At 38.2% G+C, this 18,355-nt stretch overlaps 1 protein-coding gene across 7 annotated transcripts in view; it reads right to left on the bottom strand.

Moving 5' to 3' along the window:
* Nucleotides 1–18,355, bottom strand: part of DIP2A (DIP2 acetate--CoA ligase A) — a 76,210-nt gene that overhangs the window by 45,509 nt on the left and 12,346 nt on the right. For all 7 annotated transcript variants that reach the window (XM_021532561.4, XM_021532563.4, XM_021532562.4 and 4 more), the window contains exons 2-3: nucleotides 9,302–9,373; nucleotides 1,284–1,403 (exon numbers count right to left, since the gene is read on the bottom strand). In XM_021532561.4, the coding sequence (XP_021388236.1) occupies nucleotides 1,284–1,403; nucleotides 9,302–9,373 (192 nt within the window). The remainder of the gene's footprint in view (nucleotides 1–1,283; nucleotides 1,404–9,301; nucleotides 9,374–18,355) is intronic.

Below are 18,355 nucleotides of genomic sequence, written 5' to 3'. Positions count from 1 at the left end.
TCCAAGTAAAGAACTTGTTCTGGACAGAAATATTTAATGAAAAATTAGCTGGGGGAGCTGTGCTAGGAAACCACATGAAGAACATGGCAGTCCCCACCAAGGACTACCTCCCAAGGATTTCCTGCTCTAGCTGTGCTCTCCTTGCAGATTCTTATTTCTGTTACTTTACCAATGGCACAGCTTACTCTAATTATTTTGTATAATATAATTTTCCATAACATATTTCTATAATTCAATAATTTAAAAAATACTTTAAACATGTCATTTAGCCAATTACAACCCTATGCAATATTCCCTGGCATTCAGAAGTTTCTTCTCTGTGTAGCTGAATACAAGCATCTTTCCCAGGAGTCTGTACACAGAATATTTAAGAAGTCTCATTCATCATTCCATCAGCCCTAAGGAACATACAAAGTACATCTGCTCCAACTCTGGAGCAAGGTTTTCCACACCAGCAGGGCAAATAGGACACAATAACAACTCTGCCCAAGCAGGCAAGACAAGGTGACCCAAGACCAGCCTCCTGCTCATGATGGGCAGTGCCTGCCATCATTTGAACCTCTCATCCCCAAACCCAAGGTGTGGAATTACCCTGCACAACAAACAGAAAAACATCCAGCTAGATGTCCAAAAGTACTTAGGAGAGAAAAGCTTCCAAACACCTGTTTTTCTTCACTATTGTGACAAGGAATTTCACAGGGAAATGGTACACTTCAACCACCTGAAAAGTAGCAATCAGGATGCAATGAGGATATCAGTATTTTCACACAATTTTCCAAAACATGTTTGTCACTATGGTGTCCATTTAAAATAGAGTATCCATTGTGATATTTCCCTTTTTTGTGCAGTTGCTTTAAACCAGGAAATATTAGAAAGGAAGCTACAACAAATATATAACTTTGTTTTAATAAAATAACCCAAACAAGTAAGCAAAAAATCCCCCAAATTCACACACATTTCTTCAAAATTTTTAAGTAACTGTTATAGAGACTGGAAACCCAATTTTGTTTTCTCAGTAAATATGAAAAACCTGTTGAGCATGGTAAAATTCACAACAAGAAACACATCAGTAGACAGGTCTACAGTCTCCTTCCCTTCTTGCATTTCCTCCAGGCTGGATTAAACCAAAACCATTCATGTATCAAAACAAAAAGATACTTGAAAGACATTCACTATCTCTTCCCTTCTTCCAAAACACTTCCAGCTTTCTGTGCAGGTACCATTTTACAGGTATACTTTTCCCCTTAGGACAAGTGATGCCCAGCTGTATCTCTGTCTCTTACCAGATCGGAAGCGCTCGTCCCTTGAGTTGGTGGATCGGGATTTCTGCTGTTTTGATACCCCAGCAGTGGCTTGGGAAGAGCCTGGGACTCTGTTCTCTGCTTGCAGGGATGGATCCACACCTGAAACATGGTTTATTTTAGTACAAAATCAGCTTTGCAAATATAATATCTATTCCCCATGTCTACACTGTTTCACTACCCTCAACACACAAGTTCAACTGGTGCAAGACAGTACCTTCACAAAAGGCTCATCTTCTGCCTGCATTTTAACCCAATTTAATCTATACCCATTTAACAGAGCAACACTCAGAAGATTCACATTTCACAAAATTTTGCAATTCTCTAGTAAGACCTCTGCAGATATTAATGCAGAATTACTGTCAGCTTCAGCTGCGTAAAAGTTCCTACTGTAATCGAGGTTGTCTGGGTGCTTTATGTTCTCCTGAAACAATGACAGACCTTCCCAGCCTCACACAATGTAACAGAAGTAAGAGGAACAGAACCATTCTCTACTTGTTTGCTCTGCACCCTATTAAAACAGGGCTCTGGATAACCCCAAGCAGTTGCTAATAATCAGGAAGATCAATCTCAATTTTACACTGTAGCACAAAAGGAATAAAAAATCAAAAGGGTGGACAGTAACCATTAAATATCCACTATCCTTTCTCCATCCCCAAAATGAGATGACTCCTGCTGGCTCTTGATCCATCAAGGACAATATACATTTGGATTAGAAACTTCCATTTGCAAATTATACATCCGCACTTCAAAATAAAATATAAAAATTCCAATGCAGCTGGAAGGTTTTTTTGCACAATCCTAACATAAATTTAGCTTAGTGCTATGTTTTACAATGAACTTTCCTCAGCCATGTAAGACCTGCTGCATCAAGGTCACTATGTATTCAGCCCTTGTACCACACAGGGCTGAATATTCATTTCACTCCTTCCTTCCCTTAAAGAGCTTTTGCTTTCCCAAGTCTTTTGAAAACAACACATTTTGGAAACAAAGTATTTTGAATACCACATTTTCAAAATGCAAATATTTACCAAAAGCAGCTCTCACTGAATAGAAGACATAATTCCAGAGGAATCTGGGTCGGTTCCTTTGTAAGGCAAGATCTTACTTTAACAAGTAGGAAAAGGCTCCTTCCTCTCTCATAGGGTTTCTGTTCCCTTTGTTACAAAGTGAGTATCAGGAAAGAAACTGGCAACTACTAACAAATCTAGGAACATAAGATACTTTTATGAAGGCATTTCAGTAAGATACAGTCTCTACATTAGAAATAAAATTGGATTAAATATCCTGTTTCTACCCCAGTTGATGAAAAAGAACTTTCAAATACTCTATTTAAATGTAATATCCTCAGGGAAAGTGTTTTATCATCTTCATGACAAGGTAAATTACTATATACCAGCTTTCTTGGGTATCTGTTAAGACCTTTGGATGAATGCACTCTATAATCCCCTTCCCAACCCCTTTGCAGCTAACAGTGAACACCTCTGGATATTGAAGAGGCAACCTTGAGCTAGATATGGGTTCAGGGTGTGGGTGTGGTAAACATGAGCCTAAGCAATAGAAAAACAAAGGAACATTTCATAATTCACACAGATCTAAATTTTAAGAAATTAGTCCCACTCCAGAGATAAGCTCCTTTCTTTTACAGTTTGTAATAAAGAACAAACACATTCTCACCTAATTTTTCCTATTTTCCAAAAGTAAAGCTTTTTAAACAGATGACAAAATATCTAACATCAACTGCATTTCCCAATGGGAAATATGGAGACAGCCCAGCAAAAAAACCGAAGTGCCCTCAGTGGAGCAGAACAGAATGTGTGTTTACCAATTTACAGACCTAACACTCCTTGAAACCACTCTAGCAGAATTCTGTTTGTATGAGAAAAACAAATGTAGTCTGCCAAATGAATTGATTCAACAGATCTCAAAAGTGGTAAAAACACTGCAGAATTCTATTCCACATTTCACTTGAGCACAAGTTTTCCATAACCACAGGTCAACAGTCCAGGGGGATTTGTTGATCTGGAAACAATAAACAACAGCTTTAGAGTATGTTAGAAAGATTGAGGCAAGTCATCTCCTTAAGCCTTAGCCAAGCAAATAGCCAAGGCAAAGGGATAACATGATAACTATGATGGTACAAAAGAACAGGCAGCAGGACTGGGAGCCTCCCTCAACTAAGACTACTTAAGAAATTATCATAAAACATCATATGTACATAAATTTTGTGTAATTTTGTCAAAAGAGACCTTGGGTGAAAAAGACAGCAAAAGAAAACCAGAATGTTTTTTTTTTGGTGTGCCATTTCTTTTCCTCCAGGAGGACTGTTCGTGGTAAGCAGAAAAAGAGATTCATGTTCTTCCAAATTCCTTACTCTTCCCATTTGTAGTCTTGTAGTAACTACAGAGTCTTGAAATCAGGATTTGTAAGAGCCCCTTTTCCATTCTGCAATCCCCTGTGGGAGGAAAATAACCTGGAAAATAACCCATCACCAGATGACAACCTGCACTGCATGCAGGATGTCCTGAGTCATGTGCAATCTGAGCACTACTGCTTGGCCACACCAATCCTGGGGGCAGGAGGAGCAAGGAAGAAGTGACCACACATAACAACAGGAGCCCATGACCAACTCCAACACCACAACACACTCCTCCTCTCGAGACTCGGATTTTTGTGAATCAGAGTTATTGTGATGAAGTTTGTATCAGTGAATCTCAGAAACTCCTTTTAAATTAGGAGGAGGCAAGAAATCCTTGGAACTGTTAGAAACCACAACTCAGTTTCTTTGGATTAAGTCTCCCTTCTTGCTTTCTCGAAGTAGGTTTCATACCATAGTGTGAAAACACCAACAATGAATCTGAAAAATGTCATTTTTTGGTAAAAATAGTAAGATAGTGCATCTGACTCTTAAGCTACATAACTAAGATGCTGTTCCACAAGCCTGGTGACCTTATTCATTTATTCTCCTACTATGCAAATCACTACCTTAGCCTTCAGCAAAAGCAGATGGGTAATTAGGCAAAGTTTCCCCACTCACACCAGTACCTTTACAGAAAAGACATTTACTAAAGGCACTTTATCCACTATCACTGCATTTTCTCAATTTTTAACTTGCTCAAAGCTAACAGGAATGAAGTCACCTTGAAAAGGATGTTTGTTCCAACTAACAGAACAATTTGCTTCTACAGGGTGAAATTAGTATTCCTGTGTTTGTCCATCCTCAAGCATTGGAGAACCAAGACTAATACTGGCATTTCAAGCAATTTTTATTTATACAAGCAAAAACAATTTTACTGTAAGAGCAGGGAAGAGCTGACAGGACAAGGAAGATTCTCTGCTGGTCTCAGTGGGGAGGATGTGCAAGATAAAGACATTAGGTGGGTAGAGATCAAATTTTCAAAACATAATGTGTTAGAGAGCTCTGTGCAGAGGAGAGGGGAAGAGGGAGGCCAAAGAGGAAACTCCAGACTCCTTGTACATTATCAAATCTTTCTGGAGCTATTGAATTGGGTCTGGAAATAAGAAAGGAACAAACTACAGCAGCCAGGTTCAAAGTGTGAAAAGAACAGAAAAGGTATGACAAGGCAGAAAATCCAGAAAGTGGAGGTCTGGCTCTGGGACAGTTACTGAATATCCAGTCCTCTCTCAAGTTCAATGTTACCATTTTTTACTGTCATATCCCATCTAAGAACATATTACCTGCTAAACACACATTTTTTATCTTCAAGATCCAGTTTTGGAAGTGTTCACACCTTCCAGATTAGAGGGACTGAACAAGGGTTTGTCCAGTATAAGGTATTTCCCAGAATAAGGTATTAGAAATTCAAGAGATTAGAAACAATAATGATAACAAAAGGCATAGTACACATGCACTATGTCTGACAACCTTCCATGATTCTGTAACATTTTCCTCTACTCAAGGAAGTAAATTCCAGCTCATACGCTTCCACCTGAAGCTCATGAAACCATTTTAAGGGCATGAGCACTTTACATTTGAGGAAGCATGAAGCAGCAGCAAAGAATACAAAAGCCTAGAAGACACTTGCTATAAATTCAATGAAACCAAATACAAGCCAGGATTTGGATCCAATTCAGAGAATCCAAACACTGACTAAACCATCTCATTGAAAATACCCACAAGTAAGAGACATACATACTTAGACATTATGACAGACTGGTAAGCAGAACACCCACAGGGCAATAGCTAGAACATTAATTTCTCAAAATAATAGTCCATTTTAAGCAGCAGCTCAGGAGGTGCTTCACAAGCAGCCCAGCACTCCTAATGTAAAAGGATGTGCACTGAATTGAAAAGGCACAAGAATAGAAATCTCTTCATATTTTGAGAAACTGAGCAATGAAGCTATAAACTGCTTTTCCAACTAGCCTATGTGAACACATTACATTTTCACATACCTCATTTAAACCAAGCACACCAAGATCCAACCAAATTAGCCAATTAAAAGTTGGAGATACTTTGATCACAGGCATTATACCCATAGTATAAAGTGGGAGTTTTAACTCCATAGCACCAAGAAAGGTATTTATATTTTTTTCTCTTAAATTATAAGAAACTATAAAGCTTTTGTAGGCTCCAAGACACCAGAGTAAGTTGCACATTCCCCAAAAATGGAACTGCAGGTACAAAATGTATAGGGGTATGTAAAACTCATCCCACTCTGACTGAATGAGAGGCTGATTTGTGAGTGCTTATACCCATGAAGATATAAAAACAAAAACCACAGTTACACAGAATCACACAGAGCAACCCAGGTTGGAGGGACCTTGAAGATCACCTGGTGCAGCTGGGAACAGAACACATATGTATTCTGGTAGCAGCAGAAAAATTATTTAGAGACATAAACCCATGAAAATGTAAGAAAAATAGAAGCATGGGACATGCCAGCCTCAACCAAAACTAGAGGAGGTTTCATAATAATATTCCCTTAAAATAAAAATTAGAAAATGGCTAACATTTCAATTTTGCTGGAGCAGAAGTGCTAAGGAAGAAAAGAGAAGAAAATAATAAAAGAAAATAATATTAGAGCAGAATCACTCTGACATCAGAGGAGAAATGAAGTCACTCACCAAAGTGTTATTCTAGCAATAACTAAATCCAGTGAAATAATTTCCAGGGACTGCTCTGTAAAGCAGCACCACGACACTAACTGCAATTGCAACCTCATTTGCACAGCCAAAGAGGCAACTGTGAAAACATCATTAAGAAATCAGGATAATCAGGAAACAACCATCACAAGGCAGGAGTTTTACTTGAGGTGTTAGAAAGGATGTATAAGACCATCACTTGCCTATCAGGACAGAATGTTCACTGTAATTGCTGCTTATTTCATTGTTATTTCTGAATGCTTTTACACCCCAGCTCTACTCATATTCAAAATCACCCTCTGCCATGTATCTGATGTTATCCATCACTCAGAAGCTTCACCATGCAGTATGCCAGATTGCCTACAGATATAATTAATTATTTCCTCAGAGTTTTATCTGGAATTTGCATGCAGAGGTTGACTGAGGAAGCCAATTACTGTCTGTTAAATTTTACTTCATTAAAATGATTAATCACTGTTTAATGCTTGCTATTACTCAACACTTGTTTTTTGATTTTGCACAGTGCACTTTGTTGGATCAGTGAAAAATAACTCATTCTAGTTATTATTTTCATATAGTTAGAGAGTTCTATGGTTCCTAAGCAAAATCTTTAAATTTCCACTGACTCTTCATCACTGCAGATTTAGAATTTTAGACTATAAAACAATCTACAGGAATGAGACTCTTGAATCACAGGGTGTTCTGATTAATTTTCCTGTTAATTGAAAATGTGCTTTGCAGCCACTTGTGTCTTTTTCTGTTCACCAAGCCCTCTGTGGATTGTTTAACACTGTCTGGGTAATGATTTGACTCCCCACAGATTCAGCCATACAGTGCAGCAGAAGATAGCCCAACTCATTCTACACGATATTGAGAGAACAGGACTTTGCACATGATTAGTTTGTAGGTGGCAGTTGATGAGGTGTAACAGGGAAAAGTTAAACTCCCAGAACCCAAACCTATGGGCAAGTACACTTTTAAGACATAAAGCTATAGAAAGACATGATTTAGTGGTCCTGGGGATGTCAAATCATAGAGCAAGAACTCAACAAATGTAAAATGCTGACGTTCATCAGTCTGCAAAAACTTGATGGATACTGAACCTTATGAATCCTATCAGGAATGCTGCAATTAAATTATTAACAATGAAAAATTTCTGCAGGCTCAAAGCCTTTGGGACTCCCACACACTATTCTGAGCCATGCTGAAGCTGTGTCAATTAAGGAAATTTCAAGTTAGAACTGGGTTAATGGAGCATATGTCAGAAAACTGAACTAGGCAGTTAGCTTCATGTTTTAAGCAAATTTTATCTTTTTACATCATTCTTTGTGCTCAGAAGCAAACAGTCTATTAATTTTTTTTTAGCATATTAAAGCTTGATTCCCGTCAGCTTAACGCTAATCTAGGCAGAAGTGGTAAAAAAAAATCAGGTACTCTGGTACTTCTTAGGAAATGTGGTATCAAGCAAGTAGGACAAACCACAGGATTCGCTGACTCATTAAACTACTGCTTAAGGCGATTAGGGAAAATATAGCTGAACAAGGAGAAAAATCTTTAAGCAGCTGAAAATCTAAACCTACTTTAAGGAGTATGGCAGACAAAGTACTGGCGTTGTTTAAGCTATGCTTGAGAGCTGAGTACTTGAGTATTTGTGCAAACAGCCCTGTGAGAGCTGAGAAGAAAAAAATACAAAGTAAAACCCCCACTGTCAACAGAAAGGAGTGAAGGCAGAATAAATCAAAGATGATGTGAGATAAAACATGAGACAGAAATTCAAAGACATGACTTTCTAGGAGACAAAGCACACTGATAGAATATTTCCAGTAATTGTGAATCCTCAGTCAAAAGCCATACTTCACCTGGTCTCAGAATCTTTAACTAAGCTGAGTTAGAGGACAGGGTATTTTGAACAGAAAACTGAGACAGTTCTTTCCAGAAAATGGTGTAAGGAGAAGCTGTGGCAGGTGCAGCTAGAGCTTGCTGCTGACTGTCCAAGTCCTAAAACTCCAAACTGCTTCTTTGCAAGGAGCAAGCAATTTTAAAGAGATGAGTTTGGTTCTGCTTGGCCTACAGAGATTACAAATTTGCTAAGGGAAAACCTACATCTATTCTTAAATAATTCCCCAAATCCAAATAAAAACCAAAACCATAAAAAAGAAACATCAGATTACATTCTGGCTGTTCAACACTGTCTCAGTTTACAGTGTCTCATTATTGCTTCCACTCACCTTAGTTTTCTTCTCATTTTCCCTTATCTTAAAATCTGTCAAACTATGGAAAATTGGAGGATAATAGAACACCAAATCTCAGTGGCAGCATAACAACCCTAAACCCCAAGTGTTTTCAGTATCCTAGCATAAAAATAAATTTTTAAAAGCTGGGCACTTAGATTTTGGCTGTGGATGATGAAGTCTGATAACAGCCAGCTTCAGAAGTAATAGTTTATATATTAAGAAGTCAGCACTTTGAAGAAACAGAGGGGATGAGGGAGTGTGTGGAAATGGGGTGAGGCACAGGACAAATGCAAAAAACAGCACATTTTAAAGCATGAGAGTGAGGACCACTGAGTATTTTCATCTAATGAAAGCAGCCAATTTGATTTTAGCAATAACTTTATTCATTCCTAAAGTTATTTTAAAGTCTCAGACACAGCTGTCAAACTGAAGTTTCCTGACAAAAAATGTTACCATTTAACATTTCATATAAAACTATAAAAAATATATATTTCAGGCTTTTTCCTTGCTCTGGACTTCTCTGTGATAGCCATTTCCCACTGCTGGTTAGATGTCATATCAAATACTATTATAATTCGTGCAGTCTATTTAGTGAAAACTTTTCCATTTTGTATTTTCACAGATTTGGCACAAAGGTCTAACTTCCATGCAGTTTCTCACCTTGAATTAGTGGTATGTACCGTGCTAACAGCTTTGCCCTCTTTTTTTCATATCCTTTCTGAGTGATGTCTCCTAAAGAAAAGAAGAAATAAATACATATTATTTAGAAATTCTACATTTAAATCTTTGCATCAAGCATATTCTGTCAGCAACATATCAGTGAACGAATTTAACAACGCAAACTATGCAGGGGAAAAAAACAACAAAAAAGGCATTAATATTATATATATAGATATATAGATTCAGCCTACGTCTGGCCAAGTAGAACCCCTTTTACTCACTCAGATTTTACACAGAAGAGTTCTTACTCTGTATTTTTAAATGATTCTTAAGTACTTTCCTTAAACCATAAGGGCTCTGTTTAATTTTTTGCTTAATATTCTTCATTTGCTCAAATATCTGCCTTACCCCTATATCGGAGAAGACTATCAGACACAAAGTCATTTCATTCTGCCATCCCCAACCTCCATCAAGTGAATATGCATAATTTCAAGCTATTGACATTCCAAAACAAGCAATGGGAGTTCAAAGACATTGTTCAAAACAGGTAAGAAAAACAAATGCACATCCTGGAGTGTTCCAATCATAGCAGGTATTTCAAACTACAATCCGCCAGTTTTTCTTAATAAACCCATATAAATATTATATATAAAATTTGGACGCAAGACAGAAATTACCATTTTTCTTGAGCAGGAAAGAAATTTGCAGAAGAAATACACAAAAATATAATTTTTATGCATATATAGTATTATTATATCAAAATGAGAATTAGATCAAACTAAAACAAAGCACTACAAATGGCCAAGCAGATTTGGCTGCCTGGGAACATGTGGTCAAAACGATCAACTACACTTTTTACAAAAAAAAGGATATCAGAAGATAGCTTCTTTCAGAAGAAGAGATGCATAATTATAAATTATGGAAGAAATAAAAAACTCAATCAATAGACAAGAAGCACCAGTAAGAACAGTTTTTCTTAAATCAGAAGTTATTTGGAAGACTAAAGCTCAGCAAATTCTTTCAGGATCAAAGCTGTACCTTACACAAATGTGCTGCGCTGTCAGCTCAGGGAAGACATCAATTTGCACAGCATCAAAAATGCTCCACATAATCCTTATCCCAAGCCTCTGTGCAGCTCAGCCTCTGCCAGGTACCACCCAACTGCACAGGTAACCCATGATCAAAAGGCAGGGTTGGAGAGAGAGTCCTATTCAAACCAGAATACCTCACACGCTGGCATCTCGCAGCACTTGGAAATTCTTTGATTTTGCTAAATGCTGACTTGAAGGACTTTCCTTGAATGAGGTTAAGCAAAGGACAAAGTCAAAAGCATCTCTGTGGCTTTCTGCAACGCTGTGGCAGGTTGAGCTGTGCTGCCCAGCCAAGCTGGGCTTTGTTCCTTGCTCCAAAGCCTGGGGGTGGGGCTCTCCCTAACAACTGTTCCCCTTTTGCCCCAGAGCCTCGGGGGGATTCACCCATCATATGGGCTTTTTGTGATCCCTCATTTCTTCCCAAAAGAGCCACACTGGTACACCGGGGCCACAGCTGCTGTCATTTAGCCTAACTTCCTCCTGAGTTACTGGATTATACAAAAGCAATCTGAGGTTCCTCGGTCTCAGCGAGGCAGCTGGGAAGCCTGAATAAAGCCAGACACTGAGCTGAGCTGTTAGAGTTCTCTTCCAAAGAGACATTTACTTAAAATATCTGAAGTACCGTAAAGCATATATTGTAAAATACATCAGAGGTGCCAAGAAAATTAATCTAGATAGAGATGAAAGTGGTAGCATTTCTTAAAATTATCTATAAAAATATATTCTTCATTAGTGGACACAAGAATCTGTCACATAGTTACCCTGATTCTGCCCAGGCATGGTTCTATTCCACCATATTAGCACTGGACCTAGAAGAATCTTAATGCCAAATTCACTAAATGGAACTGAGAATTGATCTGTGAGAGCCTGGCACTTGCTAAAGATAGGGAAATGGCTCCCGGTGCCCAGTTTGCAGTGATCAAGAGCAGAAATATTTCTAAATGAGCTGACTGTACATTAAACATGGATGAACCTAATCAGCTGGATCAGCTCTGCAAGATGAAACCTTTAAGATCTGCACTGTTTGGCCACTGGTGAGCACAGCCACAATTGCAGGTCCATCACCTTGACTGCAGAAACCTTTGCCAATTCCTTCAGGATAAAGTCAAGGACACCAGTATTGGCTTCTGCCTCAGAGACGGCTCCTGGGTGGTTTGGAAAGGCAGGCAAGTTGCCAGTCTAAAAGATAACATACATACTTAAAGCATATTCCCCATGTTTCTGGGATAGGCTGTCACTGTATTTGAAAATTTGGTGGAGGTAGAAGAATAAATTCAGCAGACATCATTGCTAATTCTATGTCTTAAACAACCTTTTTAAAAAAGACCCTGAAGATGAACCAAAGATCAAAATGCAAATTCTTTAAGATAAACTACAGAAACATTGGAAAAGATGGAAGGAGGTTAAGGAACAATGGCAGAAATCAAACAGTCTAAAGAAAACCAGAAATGGTTTGGGACATATTTTCTCCATATGCACACCTGTGAGCTTCAAGCTGGGCCACACACAGATGTGCTACCAAAAGATTCTGCTTGTGACAGTTCACAATCATTTTTATTTAACCCACAAGCTTTTATCACCACCTAAACTAGGAACCAGAACAACTCCTCCAAACTTACTACTAGTGCCCATTCCAAGACTTACCTTACATGTTCTCCCAGACACTACACTTGTGTAAATGAGGTAAAAGCCAAACTGATCAACAGGCAACAAAAGAACTACAAGATGAAAATCATTACTTGCAATCAAAGCAAGATTTGGATCTCCAAACTGTACAGCAGCCAACACTCGCTGCCATCCCTGAGATATAGGCTCTGGCAGTTAGTTCTGTGCCTACCATATCTGGTAGGTCTGGTAGGTTAATTTAGTTTGCATATGATGAGCTAAGTGAAGTGTGAAAACATCTTGATTGGAATCTTTCATATTACAGGAATGTCTTTAAAATGGAAATGACATCTGATCATTTCATATGGTGATGCATTTGACTAAGCCATTAGAAATTCTATTTCAAAGACCCTATTTGAAACATCCTGAGAGCATCACGATGCCTTTAAGCAGTATTAGAAGTTTAGCACGACTTCACTGAAAATGTGTGGTACTGGTAAGTCTTAATTTGCAGCAGGATTTGCATCCCTTTGTGGGAATTCAAGTTATCAAAGTACAAAACTTGTCTGATGTAAAAGTGGCAGCACAGTCATATACAACTATATAAATGCAGAATTTCATTAAACCTTTGCACATACAACAGAATCACTGGAACATCAAGTTCCAGACACTAGGCAAATAATGACTAGCTAATTATATGTATTTTAATGATAGAAATTGAAGGAATTTGACCAGTATGTGCATAGCAAAAGATCGGGTCTTCCACTCTGTTCACAACTGCACAATGGAACTATATTTTACAATACCATTAATTGCCTAATAAATTATAGAAGGCATTATCAAAACTAATAAACTTAGTTTGACCAAGCCATTAGGAATTTTGCAACTGAAAAAGCAATCCAAAGTAACATTTAGAATTAGAAAATTTGAAATTAGAAAGAATAAGAAAATTATATTCTGACAGATTTATATATCACCTTTCCACCTTGAAATTTCAAAGCAGTTGCAGGACAAAGGCATTACTTATATTTTACAACTTTAAAAAGCCAAGGGTGGGTGAATCCTGCAGTTCAGAGAGGACATGCAAAGTCAGTGCATTCCAGGTTATTCTATTCCATACAACCCATACTTGTGAACTGTGTGTGTACACAGGGAGAAGAGAGAGCTTCTCCTTTTAAACTCTGGAATTACCTGGCTTAAACACTTATTTGCTTCATCTGCCAGGAGTCAGCATCTGACAGTGCAAAACAAGGTCAAATAACTAGATCACAAAAGCAGCCTTAGCAGCAGTTTCTAGGCTCAGTTAAGCCAAATTAATGAATTGTTCTTCCACTGCTGCAGTAAATCCTTAAGCTTGGTCCACAGGGAGACAGGAAAAGCTCCAACTCTGCCACTTCCCTTCTATGCTGCTGGAGCTCCCTGCAGAACACAGACACAGACTGACAGATGCCAGCTACATGTACACCTGTGGGTGACATCTACCACACCAGGTACCACTTCCAGTCCTCACTGGGATGGAGATCAGTAACACTGCCATCCCTTCAGAAGGCTGAGGAAAGCTACACACACGGGGAGGAAAGAATGGGAATCCTCTGGCCCAGAGGGAATGTGCTGTCTGCTTCCACAAAAGCCAACAAAAGTTGGGAAAAAACAGACTAGGAGTGGTCAGGCAGATCAATGGACAAGATCTTTAATCTTCAAACCAAAAACTTGGTGTTTCCTTACGAATAGCTCTGACACAGTTGTTTTAGTAAGATTCCAAAGTGAAAAGCTTTAGAAAGAATGCTGTATACATGCAATGTGATCCCCATCATGGAAATTCAAAACAACCAAAATCTCAGTGCACTACAGAAACGAAAACACTCTGAGTTTCTTTTTGTCACTTCCTAGCTGTATCAAAGATAAAATACCCAAAAAACAACCTGACATGTAGTAACCAACTATTATAATGAAGGAGGCCAGAAATAATTATCCAAACCAAGTCATTCTATGGTATGCCCAAAAATTCCATGAAAACTGTCTCTAGATTTCCCTGAAGATGCAAATCGAGAAACAACCAGGTATGGAGTAATCAAAGAAAAGGCTTTCTAAAGCACAACAACTTCTCCTTCACATCCTTCACAGACTCATTATATAAGGCATAGTGATTAACACAACAAAGGTACTTCAGGCTATTAAACTGGTATGAAACTTTACGGTGTGTTTTCAGATGTCAGCAACACTGATTTTTTTATTTCCTCCCTCCATTAATATGCAAGAAGTTACCCCATATTTAAACTTTGGTAGCAACCACAAAGATCACGGCAAAGGTGCCATTTAGGCATGATGCACCACTCTAAATACTGAAGCACACTAATTCAAAAATCCATGACCATGGAAATACCCACCACATTTATGAGACCATGAAAATCACCTAAAAATTCACCAAGTATGTTAAAAAATACCATGAGAATATCTGTAAACTGCAGTGTCTACTCCATACACAGATTATTTTAATTTGTAAGCTATGAAACTTTTTCAATGGATTTCTAGGTCTTGGTTTCAGATTTGATTAGTTTACTCACATTACATTACCATACCCTCACATGCACTGTAAAATCATGCTTTTAGAGAAAAGTTCTACACTCTATCTTTAAATAACAGGCTGGAGGGGGTGGGGGGTTGGCTACTGGGCAAAATTTTATGATGAATGCAGACACTTTGACTTCTCAAAATAAAACATTAGCATATTTAAAAAAAAACAAACTTCATCAGTATTCATGTTAAAGGTACATAAACAGCATAATACAATATAATTTTACTAAGAAATCAGACCTCACTAATATATTGGGTGCACATAACTCATCTGACATGATTACAAAGAATCAGATGAATGATTCAGAGATCCTGGCTGAACTACAGAATAATAAACTGGAAAAAAAAAAAAAAAAGAAAAGGAAACCAGCTGAATTATTCACAGAAGGAAGGCAGCAAAGCAAGCCAGCTGGTGCACACAGACATCCTCTCAAGGCAGGAAAAAAACTCCATCAATCCCTATTAGGACCAGAACAGTTCAGTGCTTGCACATTTGGGAAACCCCAGCATGGGTCCCTGTGGTGGCTAAACTTATTTACAATTTATTTCCAGTTGCAACGCTACTCATTAAGTGCATTTTCTGATGAAAGGGAGTTCTCCCTGAACAGCATGAACCAAACATTGGCAACAAAATGTTGAGCAGGGAGGTTGGACCAGATAACCCACTGTGGTCCCTTCAACCTGGCCCATTCCATGATTTTGTGGTTTCTGCCAACTGCCCCTTTTTCCTTGTTTATCTATTAAAAAGAGCAAAAGGAAAGCCAGGTTTGGTGTCTGCAGTCTCAGATGCTCAAGCCCCCAGCCAGCACCTGCTTGAGGTTGAATGTAACATGCTGATCCCAGGCTGCTGCCAAGGCAGGGGCTCAGGAGTTGAATTTTCTATGAACTAAGGTTTGTTAAAACCTTATTTGTGAAATGCATCTTTATCACAACAAAATATTGAACACAGGGATGATTTTAAAATTGGCTGCTTAAGAACAAAGCACATTAGGGAGAAAAGGTAAACCAAGAGCAGTACATACCAAACACATTTTCAGAATCTCCCATGCAGTGATACCCATAATCAAAGACCTGAAAAATACTCATTTGCAGTAACACATCCTTACCAACCTCAATTATGATCTGGAAGAGACAGTTTGGCAGTACCTTAAGTCAATTATTCTTCCTTGCCACTTCTGCCTAAATATGCAAATGCTGTTTCCCATAATATGCTTATGGATATGGATTCTGTCCTGCACCTTTTGGTCCTCTGTCCATTTATTTGATGGCATTGCCTCTAAATGTCCTTACCAAGCTACTTGGTTATTTACCTTTACTAATCTTACTGTAAGATAGAAAGTATTTGATTGTCAATTGCATGAGAAATACAAAGTGCCTTTAACTGGACCAAACCTGAGAAATCTACTAAAAATGCTGCCTTTTGGGAGGTGGTCACATTTATAGAATCAGAGAATGCTTTGGATAGAAGGGTCCTTAAGGCTCATCTAGTTTCAATACCCTTCTCTGCTCAGGCAGACATTGCATTAAACCAGGTAATTAATTATAATTTATAGTTATGATATAATGAGTTTTATAATACCCACAATATTATCAAAGTATTACAATTTACAATTATGATTATATAATTTATAATTACCTTGTTAAGGTAATTTCATTAAACTGCTTTTCAATTCATTCATATTGACTTCTTACCTTTTCTACCTTCTTACTATCACAATAACTCCAATACATCTATTTTTTTTCCAGGATTCCCCCATGGGAGTTATTCACAGAAGATTTTGGTCCATCCAAAAAGCTGTATTCTCAAGTCTTCCCTATTCACACAGACCAACCTCCTCCCTTCCTAGGATATGCTCATCTATTTCCTGCCAATTATGCCTCTGGTTTTCTGCTGGCCAATTTCTTACTTTTTTCAGTCTGGGAAACAGACAGGAGACAGAAAAATACCACTAAATTATTCCGAAAATCTCTACTAGAACAACCATGAATGTCAGACAGGCAACTCACTTTATGTTTTCTTTTTCTTTCTCTTACATTTGATCTCACCAAGTCCACACCATAGAAATTCATTAAGGGCCCACCTCAAATCTAATGTGCAGCTTTGGTGCTGTCATTAATTTCATTAATGACCACTGTTGAAAGGTCACTTAAATGTGCTAAAAACTCTGTCCATCATGAGGGTGGCTGAGGAGGAGGGCAGCAGCAGAACTGCCGAGCACACATTTTGTGCCAGGCCCCTCAAAAACCCACAACAGAACAAAGCTTAAATTAAACAAAAAGTTTCAACAAAACCTGGTTTCAAGGAAGCAACAACACACCCAAGTTCTTCCACTTGACACCAACCAGTTCTGCTTTCCTCAAGCTCTTACATTATAAGCAGCTTTTACCACCACAGCTCCTTAACACTGAGTACTATTAAGTAACTACAAATCATCTAATCACTTGGAATCTCCTTATTAAAATAAAAAGATTTCAAGCAATTAATTTAAAACAATATTCATCTATGAACTTCGGAAAGTTCACATATTTAATGTGAAACCCAGTACAAAAAACCCACCAATGCAGGGCTCCCCAGTACTAACACATCACAGTGAGTGTCCAGAATGCAAGCTCAGACAAGCTATTACAGTTACAAAGACAAATACTGGAGCACAAAAATATCAGATTTAAGTTTATCCATTCAGTCCAACAAACACCCTTGTGGGCAAGTACTGGGAAAATCTACATGACTACATTTATTTTTCAACAAGACCCATGACTCATCCAGGGCACTGAAGAGACATTGTTCAATAATCTGAATATTGAATAGGTATCTGTTTTGTTTAATTCTTTTGCCAAGAGACAAAAGGCTTCAGAATGCAGGAGCTGATGAACAGGAAGGTCATGGATGAAGGCACAGGTTGGCAGTTCTTGGGAAGGAGAAGACACCACCTGTTTCAACTTTTTCAGCCTAAACCAGAAAATCCATACTTGTTTATACTCAAAACAATCTTATTCAGATATGTCACAGTATGAAAAGTCACTTAATCCTAAATTCAGATCTGAGTGTGGATTCATTTCAAACCTCCTCCAAGATCACCAGCAGCACCTCTTGTTGGTATTGAAACCTGGTAAAGCATCAACAACCTGTTGGATGCTTGAGACTGATGCAGGACAGCAAGCAGGACCACCCAAGGACTTCAAACCAAGCCAAAAAAAAAAATCCCCAGAAAAACCCAAACCCGAGAAGAGATGTTACTGTTCACTTGGAAGTCAGTACCTTCAAAGACCTACTTGCACTTTGGATAAAATTGCATTAAAAAAGTTTCAAGATACATGCAGAATGAAGCAAGCGACTGTTAAGTTGGTTTTTACTCCACCTCCTGCATTTAAACTGAGGCAATTGGAACCTAAAACTCTCCATGCAAGAAACTCATTAGCAATGAAACTGAGTTCAAAGCAATAGGTTTTGACACTTGTCTCCAAAAGCCCTAGAACCACTGACATTGTCCTTCCAAATGCTCTGCTACAGAAGCACTTTCTCAGACAATTGAAAGGTGTTGTTAACAAGCAGCACATTAAACTGCAGTGGTTTATTATTTATTATTAAAAAATGAATTAAACATTAAAATGGACAGAGCCACTCCAGCAAACCTTTGAGTTTCAAGGGATTATGCTAAAGGACTGCTTGTTTTTTCCATCTCTTATGGCAGTTGACTCCCTTACGACTGCTTCAATTACCAAGACTTAGACAATGTCTGGGATAAGTGGAATATACCAGCATTTTAAAAACTGACACCCCACA

The sequence above is a fragment of the Lonchura striata genome, chromosome 7, assembly GCF_050655825.1.
Source record: "Lonchura striata isolate lonStrDom1 chromosome 7, ASM5065582v1, whole genome shotgun sequence".
In the NCBI taxonomy this organism is placed as follows: Eukaryota; Metazoa; Chordata; class Aves; order Passeriformes; family Estrildidae; genus Lonchura; species Lonchura striata.
This window is presented reverse-complemented; position numbering and strand designations above follow the sequence as displayed.